Here is a 17,956-nt window from a genome sequence, read left to right as displayed (position 1 = left end):
GATAGATTATGACATATTTTATTTCAATAAAAAGAATTCTAAAATTTTTAAACTGTCCACTCTTTTATACCTTTTAATTTAAATTTGACTATTATACTCATCAATATTTATCGTTTCATAATATACTTATTGTCAAGGTTAAATTATTTGTTGTATGAAAAATGAAAAAGAAAAAGATGGCATATTTTGAAGGGCAAAAACACTAAAATGGTATATATATATATATATATATATATATATATATATATATATATTTAAATTATTGCATTAAACATTTCAAGAAAATTACAAAACGACGGGATAAGTTGTGTGAGTTTGTTATCATTTATTCGTAAAAAGCATTACTTTGGACTCAATTTATATTAAATTATATTTAAATTGTGTCAAGCTGACATAATTTTTTTTATAATAAAATCGTATTAAGTTGGTACAATTTTTTATTTTATTTTTTTTAAATCCATTTGTTTCGGTAATTCTAAAAGAAAATTGTACTATTTTGATGATTTTGCATGTAAATACAATACACCAAATTTGGGGTTGGTTCTCCAAGTGGTTCACAAACCTAACCAGTTTTTATTTCCTTTCTTTGGTCAATCGGCGTCAAGTTCAGAGGCAACGCTCCTCCTATATCCTTGATTAAAAAAAAAACTGTATTCCTTTTGGTTATGAACTCTATCCTTACTATTTGCAATGGATGTTTTCATCATTCGGTACTTCAGTTTCAAATTTGATAAGTTGATGAGATTATATAAAAAATGCAAGCATAACGAATCAAAGTGATAAACAATAATAAGATGTGTCAGGACTAATATCCTTGGCAACCTGGAGGAGGTATTCTAGGTTGATATCATCAGGGTAGTGTTGTAAAAGTTTTAAATTGGCCACAAAATCACCATTTAGAAGTTTGCTTTTCACGCAAAGCAGCATTGCACAACAGATTCGAAGAAGCATATCCTGCAAAATCATATTATTAGCCAAGTAAATTATTACGACGCAGCCAAACATAATTTTTTCACCTCGGTCACTAATTTATTGGAAATATACTTAGTTAAGAAAAACAAAAGTTTTTTTAGCTTTCGGTATATTGTATAATTTAAAATAATGCAACTCTTTTATATTAGGTTTTTAGGAAGACGGAAAGAGTGTAGTTCTGCGTGTCTTTGGTGAGAAAAACAGAAAAAAAACTATCAAGATAGAGACCGAAAAAGAAAAAAAGTGTAATTATATATACATAATGTATGCAGAGAAGTTGGCTTAGAGAAGAAGGTTTGTTCCGCATCTCTATATTTTGTTCCTTATGTTGTTTAGTTAAATACTCATTAATTTTTTTTTTGTTATTCAAAGAGAATATTTTTCTGTTATCTTGAATAATGTATTAATTAATAATTATTACCGGAAGTTTTGATTGGACTGTGTCTCGTGGATTTTTCTTTCGTGTTAAAGTTTTTCATGGTAAGTGCTATTTATCAGTTTTTCTCTTCTTTGTTTTGTGTATTTCAGTGTTTTGCACATTATCTTTATAGAGAAGAATTAATGAGTTTTACTTCCACTTGACATTTTTGTCATCTTCCCAACAATATTAAAATGAACCCTAATATTGGAAATTCAGTACTAATATCCTGAAAGATTGCCGATTAGTTTGGTTGAAAGTGAGATACCTGAACACCGAAAGGGTTACTAAGTAGTGTATCCCATATTCTCAAGATAGATTCAAATTTGAACTCTTGTGTGAGTAGCAATGTAATCCACCGGAATGCATAGAATTGTGGTTTAACCTGTTCATGAGGTTCAGAGACATCAATTTAGAGCTATACAAGTTGTTGATTGTCGAAGTGAAAAAGTTGAAAGGTTCTCACCTTTGTTGTAAATTCAAGATGATGCCATAATTGCTCATCATTTACTTTTAGTAAATCGGACAAGCGAGAAAGAGTAGCAAGGATGCCATTTGAACTATTATCAAATTGTTCGCAGAAGTGATCCACTGAGTCGCCCAAGATTCGAACAAAACAGGAAAAACTATCTGCTTCTACATTTGCCTAATAGAAAGTATATAAAAGATAAAACTATAGTTAATTTGTGTTGCAGAATATCTTCAAGAACATAAATAAATATGCTGGATGATGCGAGAGGATGACAATTGTTATACAACATGATGAAAATTTAATGGCTATGTTTAACAAATAACCCATCAATTAAACTATATAATTTATGGTTGTTCAGTGTAATGGATACTTGTCAGCATCACGGAGTTGGTTGGTGTTGGTTCATGTCTAAAACAGAGAAATTAAGCACCAAATTGTCTGGCAGTAAAATTTTCAGGCTTCTGCACTGGATGATGAAAACAAAAGAAGCCTTTGTAGCATCTCAAGTAATTATGAAAGTAAGATATAACACTAAAATTTAAATTTCCAACACACAAGTAACCCTCCGACCATTAAGGTTGGTTTCCTGTCGAATGCATGTGCACGTTCTATGTCATCATGCCCGATGCCTTTATCCTAGGCAAAGAAAAACAACGCGAACTGCCACAAATCACATAATACAGTTATTCCAGGAAAATGCTTACAGCATTTTGCTTGTCAGAGTCAGTACTAAAGACATAGTATATTGGTGCCAAGACTTCGTTCATGCCTTGTACATAACGGATCTCAGGATTTAACTTTGCAAAAAGGAGAAGGATACTCTTCATCGCTTCCTATTGTCAAAGTATCAACAAAAACTTGAGTCAAAGCCCCTATATCATCAATCACTCTATGCTGAAAACTCGAAAAATAATTGAGAATCGTTTGATAAATGTCTAAGCTAAAACTTAAACACCAAATTAACAGTAAACCCGTAGACTTTTTTTGAGGATGCAGTTAGTTACCCTATTTTTGCAACTAAATGAAGACTCCCCTGCGAAGAATGGCAAATCTGGATGTGTACGCTGTAGATCTCGATCTATCTGTTCTACTATCTCTGTATACTACAAGAAGGACAGACAGTGATAAGTATAACTTCATCATTCTGAAGGGATTCAGTCAAGAGTAACTTCGTTTTCTGAGGAAAAGCTTACTTGAAAATATTGACTCCAAGGACTAGCTGCTCCGAGGCTCAAGGGGTGATCTTCATGAGAAATTTCATGTCGCCTAAGGGGGCCATCAACATCATTCTCCTCGTTTCGCTTAGTCGAACTTTCCTCATACTCTTTCCACACATGTTCTGACTGTCTTAAATTTAACAACACTATCAGCGAAAACTCGAAAGCTAAAGTAGAAACCACACCAGATATATCCAATAATTGTTTCACATGAATATAACTCCTAACGAGAAAACGTATGAATCAGCAGTATTACCGGATTCTGGAGAAGGTCCTCTTTCAAATTAGCATATTTTTGTCTGTTCTCGTTTAGTTGTTCGTCCCACAAATCACGTGATGAAGGTAAGTAACCCAATAATAGCTGGTAGTTGAAATCATAACGGACAATCAACTGCTTGTACGCAAAACAATCAAAGAATTTTATACTATTGCAAATGGAACTTTAATCTAATATCTTCAATTGGCTGAAAAGTCATAAACATAGGATATATCATATTCCTCACTATTGTAAGTTTTCTAACCATTAAGGTCTACTTTCTATTGTGTCGATTTGGGGTGATATAACTGATAGACCGGTAATCAATATCTCGTTTATATGTGACAGGAGTTTTATTTTCGAGTCCTTGAACGGAAGATTCCAATCCCTTGAATAGATAATCATTTCTAGTTTTTGAATTCGTCCCAGGATAACCTAGATTCAACAACACCAAAAAAGAGGTGTTTTGCATGCAGCTCTTTGTAAAGAAAAATATACACGGATACACACACGTACAGAAACAAGGATAAAAACACTTCATTGTTGTACCTAATTTGTTGGTATTGAAAAATAATTTAGAGCACTTTTTGTTCATTGTTTTGTGAAAGGAGCTCATCATATTTAAAATACCTGTACAATGGGACAGTTTTTCCTCCTAAAAAAACACTTTGCACTTTGATCCAAACTTCTCTACACTTTTCATCAGTTATATTTAACCTTTGTTTTGATAGATTATCATAAATATTATTTGTATTTTAATGCTATATGAAATACCATTACCTGTGTCAGCAGATCTAGATTTCTACTTTTTTTTTCTAACATTACCTTCCAAGCCGTAGCACGCAAACCTCCTCCATCAGGAATACCAGCACTGGCAATTCTTTGCAGCTTTTCCAAATTAATCTCCCTTTGAGAAAGCTGGATAAAGAAAGCGTAATGAAGGCACAAATTAAAGAAAATCTAAACCATTTCCATTTTTCTTCACCAATCAGGACCAACCTCGTATTCCAGATCCGATCTTTTCTCCTCGTCCGAAATGGATTTCAACACCGAAACCGGATTCGGCCTTTGCCGAAATATTTGGTCCTTGTCATCATCATCATCCATGGCTTCGTCACCGTCGTCACTTCCTCTATGAAACCCTAACTCACCGGGTTGAATCGGCTCGAGCTCCTCGCCGGACTCGAGTTCGAATTCTAATACTTTGATTTCGTTTCCTTTTTCGTCGAATCCAGCAACCAAGCTTCCAAGCCAGTCGGGAAAGTCCCTCCGAACCTTGTCCGGAGCTGGAAGCTTGAGCTTGCCTTTGAGCATGACGGGTGAGTTAAGACCAAGTTTACAGAGAGGACTCGACCGAGTTGAAACAGTGGTAGGAAGTGCAGTTTGAAAGTGAGAGAGATGAAGAATGGGTTCTTCTTCTCCATGACTCGGCTCTCAAACTCAGTTAGTTACTCCGAAGAAGAATGGTAGTTGTGGGAGCAGGTAAGTTTGAATAGCAGGTAGGCGCGCGCCAGTGTTTAGAATTGTGGAATGGGCCGAATGAGAAATGTTTGGGCTTGGGCCCTTTTGTCTAACGTTGTAGATTAGAAACACTGAGAATGCGTTGGGTAATAGAAGAAGATGTTATGAGTGAGTAAATAGCATTAGAGTAAAACCTAATTCCCAGAATGTAAGATTTGAAACAAAAGTCGTAAGATGAATAAGCACCTTCTTTTCCCTTAAAGCCTCCAACTAATACATTTATTAAAGTAGTACTTGAATTATACATACATAGCGAGAGACGACATAGTAGTATGTGAGTTATGTATGTTTTTCCTTATTTTGGTGTATAAGCCATTTATTGACTCTTGAAGAAAAGTCACCCTGTGGCCCTTCTACATTTATATACACTTAATGACATAGCACGCCTTTAAAACCCCGTATCCAACTGTACTAAAGTATGAAATTAAATCCTATCATGGCATGCCATTAAAACACTTCATCATCATGGGGGCAAACTGACAATAATTGACACCATTTGCACTTCTCATTAAACCACTCACAGTATTATTATTTTTTTTCAACAATATTGAAAATTTTAGGCTTACTTGTGTTTTAAGTCCATCTATCATAAATTTAAAAATTTTTAATTGAATCCTAATCAATTTTGATGGTATAGTAAGTATTCAATAAATTAAATTTTTTCAATTAAATTTTGATATTAACTCTTTTTTCTGTCTCTTAACTTGGTAATGTATATGTCAAAAGATTGATATGGTTATTATGTTGTCATATCACTTACTCGGTTGTCATCACATGTCTTTTTATTAGTTTATTATTTTAAAATTTCATAATATAATTTATAATTTTATAATTGTATGATTTATATTTTTATAATTTAATAATTTTAATATTTTAATTCAAGATTATATAATTATAAAATTATGATTTTATAAAATATAAAATTATGACATGTTTTCAATTTTTATTCAAATAATTAAATCATAATTTTATAATTATATAATTTTGAATTAAAATAATAAAATTATATGGCTATAAATTTATAAAATTATAAAATCATATATTTTAAAATTTTAAAATAATAAAATAATAAATTACATGTGCTGACAGATTAACAATGTGACATGACAAGATAATAATCATGTCAGTCTCTTAAAAGTCATATCACCCCATTAACAGAAAAAGTAACAGCAATAACTCAACTGAACAAATTAAATTTATTGAGTGTTCAATAAATAACAATAATTTATTAGAGACCGTTAAAAATTCTCAAGTTTAAGAACTTAACTTAAAACATAATTAAGTTAAAGTTTTACATTGTTTAAACATAAAGACAAAATATATAAATAAATGTAAATTTTATTTTATTAATTTATTTGTAAAGTTGAATTAAATTTAAAATCTATTTATTAAGATAATTTCATAATCATTTAAAAAAATTACCCTAAAAATTTATTATTTATTGAATTTGTCCTATTATCTATTGAATTACTATGAAACTACAATGACTATCTAATTCTATGATTGACAATATATATATACTTCTGTGTGAGAGATTGTACTAGAGATTTATATTAATTAAAAATTTACAATGTATAAATAAATATAAAACTCAATTTATTTACCAATTTTATATAGGATTAAGTGACTTTAAAGTTTTTTACTTTATTGAAAAGCAAAATACAACAATTTAGTCAAAACATCGATCCAGTTGCAGGGGAGTGTTTCATGGTGAATTGAAAATGTTTTTTTTTTCTATTCTTTACCCTATATATGGCCAGACCTTGCTATTGTATTGTATTATAAATTTAATTACATTTTGATAGCAGCTTTTAATTATTTATTTATATATTTCAATTGTATTTTGTTTAGCTTTCATTTCCAAAACTAGTAGTGTTTTAGGTTAATGCCTTTTTTTATGCACCATAAAAATCAAACGCTAAATTCTAATAATGAGATACGCATAACAGGTGATAATTTAGGTGCAGAAAAGTCGGAATCTTGAAAAGTACCAACTTTTGACAAGTCCATCTGTATGAAAATTTCCTTTTCAAGATACATGTTGGAAGTAAATAGTCAAATTTTGTGCTACCAATTATTGCATTAGGTTTTAACAGATGCATTGACATTAATGTGTTATTAATTTCTTAAATAAACATATAATAAAAATTCGTATTCAAGTTTACTGAAATTCGAGTAATGAAACTAAATACAGGTATACAAGCACCTATCAAGGAAATGTATGACTACTTTTGTTAGTTATGTCAATATATAAATCTAGGTATATATATTTTAAAATGGAAGTATCAAAATAGGTGTTATGACCTTTTTCTTTTAACCAATAAATTGTTACTTTGATGATATATACTAGTATCGGTTTCTTTAAATAAAGTATCCGGTTCAAGTATGATAAATAAAAAAATTATTAAAATGATATTTCACTTAAAAGATTAAATAAAAATGAATTGAGTTAATCCAAAATTAAAAATTATTTTAATTTGACTCAATAGATGCTCATCATTACATTTATTTGTTTAGTTAGCAAAGAAGGTGTGTGATCTTATCACTTTATCCGTTTTCATTACAATAAATAAAAAATATGTACATCAAAATAGTTGCTAAATATTATGTTAAATAGGATGGATAAGAAAGAAGAGAAAACACACTTAATATTCTGATTCATCACCTAGATTTTGTGGTCTAAGTATAGTATGGAAGAGGAATAGGACATTTGTGAGTTAGGAAGAATAATATGATATTTGTAAAGAGATATCTATGATTTATCATCTAGACTTTGTGATCTAAAGTGTTTTGTTTTGCTACAGGTGTATTGTTCATTTTTTACCTAAGAAGACTCACTTATGGATATCTTTCATGGATGCAACATTATTCTACGAGAGTCATTAAGAAAGTTGTTGTAGGTGTTTAAATAAGATGAAAAGCTCTCTACATGCATGTATATGAAGACATATTTTGTGAAGTGAAATTTTAGTAGAGGTTTTGTGTTCTGCTTCTCCTCTAAGTAGTTTGTCTAGTTATATATTATAGTTTGTGGTAGTTTTGTTACGCATGAGTACAATTTTCGTAGGTTTTTTGCTTAAGTACAAATTTTAGGTTGTGTTCTTTTGGGTGGATGTACTATTAACAAGGAATGGGAAGAGATGATTAGGAGGTGAGTAACGTGTTCTTTTGGAGGTGATTCAAGGTGATGGGAGGAGATGATTAGAGGGATTGACTAAAAATTCAATCTCATTATCTATAGTAAAATTAGAGGGTGACACAGTTGAATTTACCAAATTACCCTTCATTATTTAATTTTTGTTACATGTGATTTCGCAGTTAAAATCAATATATATGATTTTAGTTCACTTTCTTAATTCTATGTTAACGATAATAATAATTTACTATGGTTATATAAAAAATTATTACTTCTAAAATTACTATTAAAAAGAAAAAAAAATTTCCATGTAAATTAATTATTTTCCACCTTATATATTAAATTTATTTTTATACAAAATATATTGTATCATTCGTTTTTTATAAATATTTTTTTTTATATTTTCAATCATTCAATAAAATTTATAAAATAAATTTAAATTATTTATATATAATTTTATATTACCTATAACATTAGGGACATTTTGGTGATTTAACTTTTTTTTTATTAAAAGTTTTTTTTAATATATCACATCAGTGAATTCAGTCACAAACTTTCACAAACTTCACTCTCTAATCCACTCTAAAATCACTTCTGAATCACTTAAAAATAAACAACACCAACTTTACCATCTAATCATTTCGATCTCTTCCTCTCCCTGTCCCTCTAATCCTTCATCTCAAAAGAATATAGCCTTAAGGTCTTTCATATGTTAGATCATGAAATAAAGATCATTCATAAAAGAGCAATAAATTCTAAATTAATTGAGTAGTTCCCGATACCCAAAGAATAGATTGTGGAAGCGGTGCCTTGTCATTGGATCATTGGAAAAGTAGACGAAAGATTGGTACATGTAGAGCACCTGAAATCAATAAAGTGTGTGTGAGACCATACTGCTATCTTTTTGGTAGGGTATTCTAAAACGGACCTCACAATTATATTTTTCACGTTGCTCATTAAAACTGACTAATGGAATATCTTTATCAGCAGAGACCAAGAACCTCTCAACAAATACTTAAGTCCATCACAATGTTCATTGAATAATTAAATCCATCATAGACTGTTCATTAGAAACTCAATGTCTATTATCCATAATTTAATAAGAATCGTGCAATATCAATAATATTAACAAATAATTTAATTTATTGATTAATGATAATCCATAATAATAACAAAATAGAGAATAACAATTTTATATAATAAAATTATATAAAATACGGCCTCATATATCTTTGGGTAATCTTGTAAGTGTGTGTATAATAAGAATTAGAGTACCCAAAATACTCTATTATATATATATATATATATATATATATATATATATATAAACATATTTTTGCAAAACAAAATCTTTTCATTCAAACAATAATTTACTGTGTGTGTGTGTTTTATTTTTTTTAATGAAAAATGCAATAAAGTGACGTGTAAATGGTTGTAGAACTTGATACAGTGATACTCGATTGGCTGCTCAAAATGGTAAAGGTTATGGCAACAGTTCATCCATGAATATGTGGGCATTTTGAATCAAGAGCCCGAGAATTGTATAAAAGGATAAGAAAAAACAAAAAGAGAAGAAAATACATCGTTTTTTGAGCCGTCAAAGTACACTTTTGTATCTTGTATTAAATATTTTCAAAGAACAGAAAATTTGGTAGAGGTAAAAAAATGGTTAATTTATGTAAATGGTCGATTTTTTTTTTAAAATTTACGTAATGGGCCTGTGTTTTAAAATTTATAAAATTAGATAATGTCGTAAGATGAATGTCAATTTTAATATTTATGTTAAAATTTAAGTTATATGATGACTTTTATTTTATTTTTTAAGTCTTCACATTAATGATGATTATATATATATATATATATATATATATATATATATATATATATATATATATATATTATTTCAACTAAAACTGTATTAGGGAATGACAAATTTTTATCTTCGGTTTCAGACATTTCAATAATAATGAAAAATTGAGATGTATTATATACAAATTGTTTGTAATTAAATTTTATTCACCTTCTAAATAATTAATTTTGATAAAAAAAATTAAAATACTATATATTTTAATTTTAATAAAATAATTAAATATCTTATAAGATAAAATTTTATTTTAACATTTATTTTATGTTTAATCATATTTTGGGTTCATGGTAAATTTGAAAACTTTCACTTATTCTCTAATAATTTTTTGTGTTCTGGTGAGTCTAATAAAGTTTCACATTTTCAGGATGGGTTGTAAAGCAACATTGCTAGGATTTTATTTTTCCAAAAGACCAGAAAAGTGAAATTTTGCAAGAATGTGAATAAGGAGGGTTTGATGGAAAAGTAATTTTCAAAGTGATAGGTGTCTATGACATGAACAAAAAGGAACCTCTTATCAATGAAAGATTCTTTTGGTGGAAGAGTAATTAAATTAGTTGTCCAAGACCCATTAAAAATTATAGGTTAAAGATGAAAGTCTTTTTTGCCTAATTTTTATTACTTTATCATCTGACTTGTATGTGATGTTTTGTTTGGAGGTTTCATTTCATACCTTATTTAGTTGTTGTCTAGTTTTGTATTTGAGTTGTTCTATGTGTTTTTGAGGAAGATGTTTGACAGTAGTAAGGATCACAGTTTAAATTTTTTTTCTAGAACTCTGTCTCCTTCCTTGATCCTGATGAGGTACGTCTATGTTGATTTGAGTTCCGTTGTTTGTTGATTTTTGTTCATTTGATTTCATGTAATCATCGTTTGTGATGCTTAATGTAATGACAACCATTGTTGGTTGAATGTTTATTGTAACTGTAATTTCTGGAAGTTGACATTTTATAGATGATTTTTTTTTTTGCATGTTTATATAGTTATATATTGGCAGTTGTTTCTCGCTGGATATAATGCTAGAGTTTATGTTCTCTGTTGAATATCGAGTTTAGGGAATTCATTTTTTATGATAGAAAATTTAGAACTTCAGACGAGATTTTAATTTTTTATGATTTGAATTATGATGTTTATTATGTCACAATCTTGTTCTTTGGAGATTGCTACTTTGAGATGAGGGTGTTTTACTTGAATTGAGTTGAATTTGATTATCCTAATATAGGAGATATAAGGTTTGCACTTCAACCTATGTTCTCTTCAAGATTTTTTTAATCTTTCAGGGTGGACTTTTCTCCTTTTCTCCATACCAAGTGAACTTTATTATTATTTGATAAACATATTATATAATATTGTGTTGATATATGTTGACATGACTTGATCGTATTGGATAATACGTTTCAAAATTTCTTGGAGGAGCACATTGTATTTGGTAAAACAATTGAATTGTACGATCCTCTTTCGATGAAATTTGAGGTTCAATTGGGTAAAATAGAAAATGATAATCTAGTATTTTTTAGTGTTGAAATTCTTATATGTTGATTGATATGATTGATCTTATTTTAGTAAAATATTAAAAAAATTAGTAAAAAAAACCATTAACCGAATCGAAGTTGGCAAGATTAAAAAAAATTATAAAAATAAAATCACTATTAAAAGAAATGTATTTTAAACGTGATTTTCTTAAATAAAATAAAATAACTTTTATTTTCTAAATTTAATTTAACTTTACATATTTAAATTTTAGTTAACCCACCACTCAAACTCAAAGTTATCTGTAAACTATATTTACTATTAAAGATATAAAAGAAGTTTTAAATTTTGCTTCATTGGATTTTGTGATATGGTTAGAGTACGGGGGCACAAAATAAAAGTCAGCGACTTAATTTTGTAACAGATTTTTTTTTTTTTTTTGTAAGAACTAGATCAGCAAACAGTGATTTTGTGGACAATCCTTCAAGCCGAAGGCTAGACTAAAATACTAGGGGGGCAAAGTTAATTTTTTTAAACTAAAATATTTATTTCAGGGGCTGCCCCTTGCAAAGATGCCCCTACACCACTTCCTGCATATATTTCAATCTATGCAATATTTATTCAAACCTCTAGGAAAATGTATTACTTTTCATAATTTGATTTTCATTTAAATAAATATTATTCACTCACTTCAATTTTATTCTTTACCGAAATAATGAATTTTGTTAATGTCATGTGGTAGGCCAACACCATGAGCTAGTAACGTAAAAATGGCATGGCATGGCATATGCTTGGGTTACTCTGAAATGGAATGGCTTTAATAATAACCATGTTTATGAACTCACTAATCAACCCATAACAGCTTTATTTGGGTAAACAGTGCAATAAAAAAAATTCAATGACAATTTTTTTCCAATTAATTTCTATTTATTGTACGTAAAGGAAAAGACAATCCCGTTAAAATTGTTATAACATTATCACGTATGGCAGCATAATTGGCCTCCATGCATTCATTACTTAACCCCCAAAAAACTTTTCAATCTCAACCCACACCTTACGTAGACACATTTATGGCAGTAGTTTTTTCTTTAATGCAATTGGCGCATTTGTCCCTTCACTTCTTCAAACAATGTTAATTAAATATATTAGCGTAGTTGTTGTACATAGATAAGTACATGAGTTGGATCTTGCATAAATTTATAATTTTCATATAAAATCTCACTCAAATAATAAAATTATTAAAAAAAAATTAATGTCTCTCTCAACATATTAAAGAAATTGAGCATTATATATAAAGCATTGTCATATCATATATGTTTTCATTTTGTTAAACAACAATGCTTGATTGAAAAGGATCCTTGCCATTAGCCTTAATTTCTTTGTGTCGTGTACTTCGTTAATATCTGTTGAAAGAAATAAAATAAGAAATTAGGCTAATAATAAGTGAATGATATGAAAATAGAAAAATATTAGAAGGTTCACATGTGTGTATTTAATTCATAATTGCACTAGATCACGTCCAATCTCATAAAGTGTGTGCATAATAGATATCATCATATAAGCCGCACTCTTCTCTTTCTTTACTGTGTTTTATTATGTAGTATTAGGGATGCATAGCATTCAAATTAGTGTAACTTTTAATTAACTCAATTAAATTTAAATTGTATAGAGTCGAGTTAGACTGAATTTGTCTTTTCTATTCAACAATTTAATTCAATCTAAATTCAATTATAATTAAGTTAGATTAGTTCAAACAATATTACTTGAAATACAAACATACACAGTGATCTATTGAAAACAAGAAATTTAAAACAATAATAATAACCATATATTGCAATTTACCAATAAAAAATATCATATTTAGTATAAAAAAATTACTAATACCATTTATAAAATACTATTTACATTGTTAAGGATAAACTAATTAATCTTTCACAATAATATAAAAGTATTAGATAATTCTTTTATTAAATTTTTTTTATACAATAATTGAAATATGATGGTCAAAACATTAACATATTTATATACATGTCTCATACTAATATTAATAAGAGTATATTTCAACAAAATCAAACGATACAATAGTTGTTCTAGTACACTTGATAGTTTCATATTGTTTAGAAATTGAGGTCAATAGTAGTTCAAATTTATTTTCCTCCTTCAATTCTCTGAGCTGTTTTTCAATGATGATAGTTTGACGAAGTTCCAGACTTTAAAACAAACAATATATCAAATGCGGTGATTGACCATAATAATATAACTCAACAAATTTGAGATTGAAACATTGATGTCATATGTAGAAAACAAAAACGATTACCTTTTAGCCCTCCGTTGAAAGCTTATATTAAACCTTCCCTAATCCTCGATGGGGTCTTGTTCTAGTACGAACTTCAATCAATAGTTATTAAAAAAATATGTAACACAATTAACTTTATTTTTATTAATAAAATTAATCCTTAACGATAATCACATTATTGAATTTAATTCTTAATTGAAAACAACAGTCAAAACACATTTTTCAATGATTAAACTCATTATATATCTAAAACAATATCAGCGACACTTATCAAACAATACTAAAATGAAAAAATATATATCACTTGTGATACTTTGTACTTTGTTTCTCTTCTCATTTTGAGCACATAAATAAAAGGAACCATACTTTTCATTCGTAGAAGAAAGAAAAAATAACCAAGTTAATTCCAACAATCTCTCACATCAATATTAAGAGAAAACAATAATATCACAATTATTCAACAATATGATGATTAATATTGTTTTACAACAATGTATAGAAACGAGTGCACAGAAGCTACAGTTGCAATTTTATATTATTTGAAAAAGCCTACAAACTTATATTTTCTTTTTTTTTAGCTTTTGTAAGTTGGGACAAAACAACCCTGTAATATCTTTATCGTGTTTTATTTTTTAAATTCACCGTGTTTAAAAAATATTAAAACAGTATAATTAGAAATGTAGGTAACTTTATAATAAATTTTTTGTTAACATATATAGGACTTTTTAAGAATTTTTTTCTAAAGAAGAATTAACCATAATTTAAGTGTTTAGGGTGTATTAAGATACACTTTTTCATATTATTTTTATTCATTTATAAGATTTTCACCGGAGTATTTCCAGAAGAAAAAAAAAACAAATTAACTTTGAAAACAATTAACTACGAAGTGAGTAGTGAAATAATATTTTTAATTTTATATTTATGATTTAATTGAATTGGATTCATGGGATTTGAAATTAATAAATATAAAAATGAATTTGAATTGAGTATACTAAATTAAATGAAAGTGATTGTGAATTGAATTGGACAGAGTGGTGATTGGATGCAACCTTCTTCTTCCAGGAGTGGGTGGTATTAGGAAGATCATCCAATTAGATTGGTGAAGCATAAGGGGATGAATGGCTACAACACTGGATCGGTTTTCCATTTGTGTTGTGTGCTAGCATAGGCCCGTGACCACCTGCACCCGACCCAAGCTCACCACCACTCATCACTCCCCAATAATAGCAACACCTTCTCTTGTGTCACTCTTCACGCTCTTACTTCCTCCACGTCTCCTTTACGCTTTTCTTCTCTTTTTCTTTTCTAGCTAATTCATACACAGTACAGATCTACTGTTCAAAAATAAAACCCACATTTATAAGCCAATTATGCAAAAGCTGGTTTTGAAGTTACAGATTCAATTTATTTGGAATTACCGCACTTAATCAAAGGTGCATTTTGATTTACATAACTCCGGTGAATGTCACCTTTAACACTTGGGTTAACTGTGTACTGTTTAGGCCGCAAGTACAGTGTGCACACACCATGTGCCGTAGAAAGAGAAAACATGAAGAAATTAAGTAGCTAGTGCAGCGACTTCACGAGTCGCAACCAAGTCAAGCACAAACATTTATTGAAGGGTGACTGCTTGAGGAAAAGATTTAGGTAAAGATGTTTAATTGTTGTACTAGAGCGGTTTAGTTAGCCGACACCAGTGTGGCTTTCTTTTCGTTGAAAACCTGCTTCCCTCCACTCCTTTTCCCCCTTTATATCCACTGCTATTTTCTGTTCCTTCTGTACTTCGCCATCACTCTTTCTCACTCTCCCACCATCATACCCCTGAACCCCAACAACACCATCATGGTACAAACAAAGAAGTTCAGAGGTGTCAGGCAGCGCCATTGGGGTTCATGGGTATCCGAAATTCGTCACCCACTTCTGTAAGTTCATTCCACTAATCATTCTTCCACATTTTTTTTTCCACAAAAACCCCAAAATCACTGTAATCTTTTATTTTCTTCGTGAAACAGTAAGAGAAGGGTGTGGCTGGGGACATTTGAAACGGCGGAAGAAGCTGCCAGAGCCTATGATCAAGCTGCTATTCTGATGAGTGGGAGAAATGCCAAGACAAATTTCCCAATAACTCAAACCCCTGAAGGTGATCCAAAGAGCATTACCAGTGAGGACACCCCCTCCTCCACCTCCAAGGATCTGGAGGAAATCCTGCATGCCAAGCTTCGAAAATGTGGTAAGGTGCCTTCACCTTCTATGACCTGCTTGCGCCTTGACACAGAGAACTCCCACATCGGAGTGTGGCAAAAGCGCGCTGGGAGACGTTCGGATTCAAATTGGGTCATGACGGTTCAGCTGGGAAAGAATGGTACCAACAATGACACTCATCAAGCTGATAATTCCACCTCTCTTTCTCTACCTTCTTCCGATCATCATAACCACCACCACCACCACCGTGAGTCTCCGTCGGGTGTGACAGGTCATCACCATCGTGAAGAAGTGGTGAGGGGAGAGATCGATGAAGAAGAGAGAATCGCCCTTCAGATGATAGAGGAACTCCTCAACGACAGAAACTGCCCTAGTCCTTCATTCAGCAACATTCAAGAAAGGGATGGTGGTGATGATGACACCTTTTTTCTTTAAGCATCTTTCCCCCACAGTGTTAAGGTATCACATGCATGTTTGATCTTCATCTTCAACGAGGGTTGCCATTATTTGGGAAATAAAAAGAAAACAAAAGTGGTATAGTTATAGGCTATATATAACCACATATCATATCTATCATAATTTATATCATATCTATTTTCATGTGTCATATTTATTATAAGTGTAGATATATATATACACATATTCATATACATGCATGCATAGGGAAATATACACATAAGAAAATAAGACAGATATGTATACTGGATTATATAATATTTTCAGAGTGCATATATAAGCGCTCCACCATCTGCTGCTTGTTTGAAATGTTCATCATTTATTTACCATTTATAATAAATATCCTTTTACTTCTCCTTATCTTAGCTTTGCTAGATTTTCATCTCATAATTTCCAAGCTTACTTTTTGGTTCTTCCCCTCATCTATCTTCACTTTACTTTTACTCTAACTCCAACAATAATCATTTAATTGTGAATATCTAATTTTCTTAATAATCTCTAAAATTTAATGCATGTTTTAAGAGTTGATGTATAATGTAAACAAAACTGATACTTTGCTCTCAATTTTTTAATGTTTAAATTTGTTCCTTTAATTTGGTTTCACTCTCAATTAATCTGTTAAATGTTGAACTAATTACAGTTTGAAAGTTATCTAAGTAACTGCTAGTATACATTTTTTAGTATTATTGGTTTTATTAAAATTAATCCTTTTAAATTAATCAATACATTTCAAAATTTATTTTTGTTAAGGAATTAGTTTTACTTGGGATGTATTTCACAAAATTTAACTTACAACTTAAGTGAAGTTGAACATTTACAATCTTGTTAGTTCAACTGAAAAAAATTTGATAAAATTAACTAATATAAATTCATTGATATATATACCACTTTATATATTTAATTAATATCCTTTATCTATGATCACGTCACAACTATATATATGTGCAAGCAAACAAACCTCAACAGTCAACAGGTGCTCTCACAAGTTAAAGTTAGCGATGATGTGTGATAACTGCCAAAATTTATGCTCTTTCTTTATAACTGGTTTTAATAAATAAATATTTTATTCAATAGTTGAATTCATGTTTTTAATTAAATTAATTAATTTTATATTTTATTATTGTTTGAAGCAAAGTAAAATTGAGTTGTGAAGATAATTTTTTTCATTTAAATTCATCCATCTTAGAACGTCATCACCATATATGAAAATGAGAATAGAAAAAAATCTTAGGCCTGCTATAAAAATTTATTTCATGATGGATAATTTGTGAAAGTCAGATTAAGAATTAAGAATGGTAAAGTAAAGTAATTAAGAATTTTAATTTACTTTTAAAATATTCACTTATTTTTTCATATTATGATAAATTTCAACATCTGATCACATTTACTATTCTTAGATCTCGTTATATCTTATATCTATGAACAATATATTTAAATTATCTTATAAGAAAAAATTATGATTTTTTTTATCTTTCTTTATAACTTATAGGTGCTTCCATTTTGTAACCTTCTCGACTGTTATTCATTGTGACAACCAATAAAGAAAACAAACTTTGCATTTTTTTTTAAAAGAAAAAAAAACATTTTATTATAGTTAAATTAATAACCGAGGTTGAAACCTTTCTATATTAATTATAATTTTGATCGATAAAAAAATATACATGTTTTTATTATAT

The 17,956-nt window shown here is 29.4% G+C and overlaps 2 protein-coding genes across 4 annotated transcripts; one reads left to right on the top strand and one right to left on the bottom strand.

The window, feature by feature from the left end:
- Positions 1 to 657: 657 nt before the first annotated feature.
- On the bottom strand, positions 658 to 4,828 carry LOC114176991 (uncharacterized). 3 transcript variants are annotated; one of them, XM_028062198.2, is made up of 9 exons: positions 4,335 to 4,828; positions 4,161 to 4,253; positions 3,336 to 3,470; positions 3,056 to 3,205; positions 2,867 to 2,965; positions 2,567 to 2,695; positions 1,857 to 2,036; positions 1,659 to 1,775; positions 658 to 954 (listed from the first exon to the last, which is right to left on the bottom strand). In XM_028062198.2, exons 1-9 carry the CDS (start codon positions 4,647 to 4,649, stop codon positions 772 to 774), a joined length of 1,401 nt encoding a protein of 466 aa, XP_027917999.1. In that variant the 5' UTR covers positions 4,650 to 4,828; the 3' UTR covers positions 658 to 771. The 3 variants fall into 3 exon arrangements, with proteins under 3 accessions (XP_027917999.1, XP_027918000.1, XP_085526843.1); XM_028062199.2 differs by having other exon boundaries at positions 3,336 to 3,440; positions 4,335 to 4,699; XM_085670717.1 differs by lacking the exon at positions 2,567 to 2,695.
- Positions 4,829 to 15,074: 10,246 nt separating this feature from the next.
- On the top strand, positions 15,075 to 16,640 carry LOC114179729 (ethylene-responsive transcription factor WIN1-like). Its single transcript, XM_028066153.2, has 2 exons — positions 15,075 to 15,544; positions 15,635 to 16,640. Exons 1-2 carry the CDS (start codon positions 15,465 to 15,467, stop codon positions 16,257 to 16,259), a joined length of 705 nt encoding a protein of 234 aa, XP_027921954.1. The 5' UTR covers positions 15,075 to 15,464; the 3' UTR covers positions 16,260 to 16,640.
- Positions 16,641 to 17,956: the final 1,316 nt, after the last annotated feature.

Source organism: Vigna unguiculata, chromosome 3, assembly GCF_037176805.1.
Source record: "Vigna unguiculata cultivar grain cowpea cultivar isolate G323 ecotype 2 chromosome 3, ASM3717680v1, whole genome shotgun sequence".
Lineage (NCBI taxonomy): Eukaryota > Viridiplantae > Streptophyta > Magnoliopsida > Fabales > Fabaceae > Vigna > Vigna unguiculata.
This window is presented reverse-complemented; position numbering and strand designations above follow the sequence as displayed.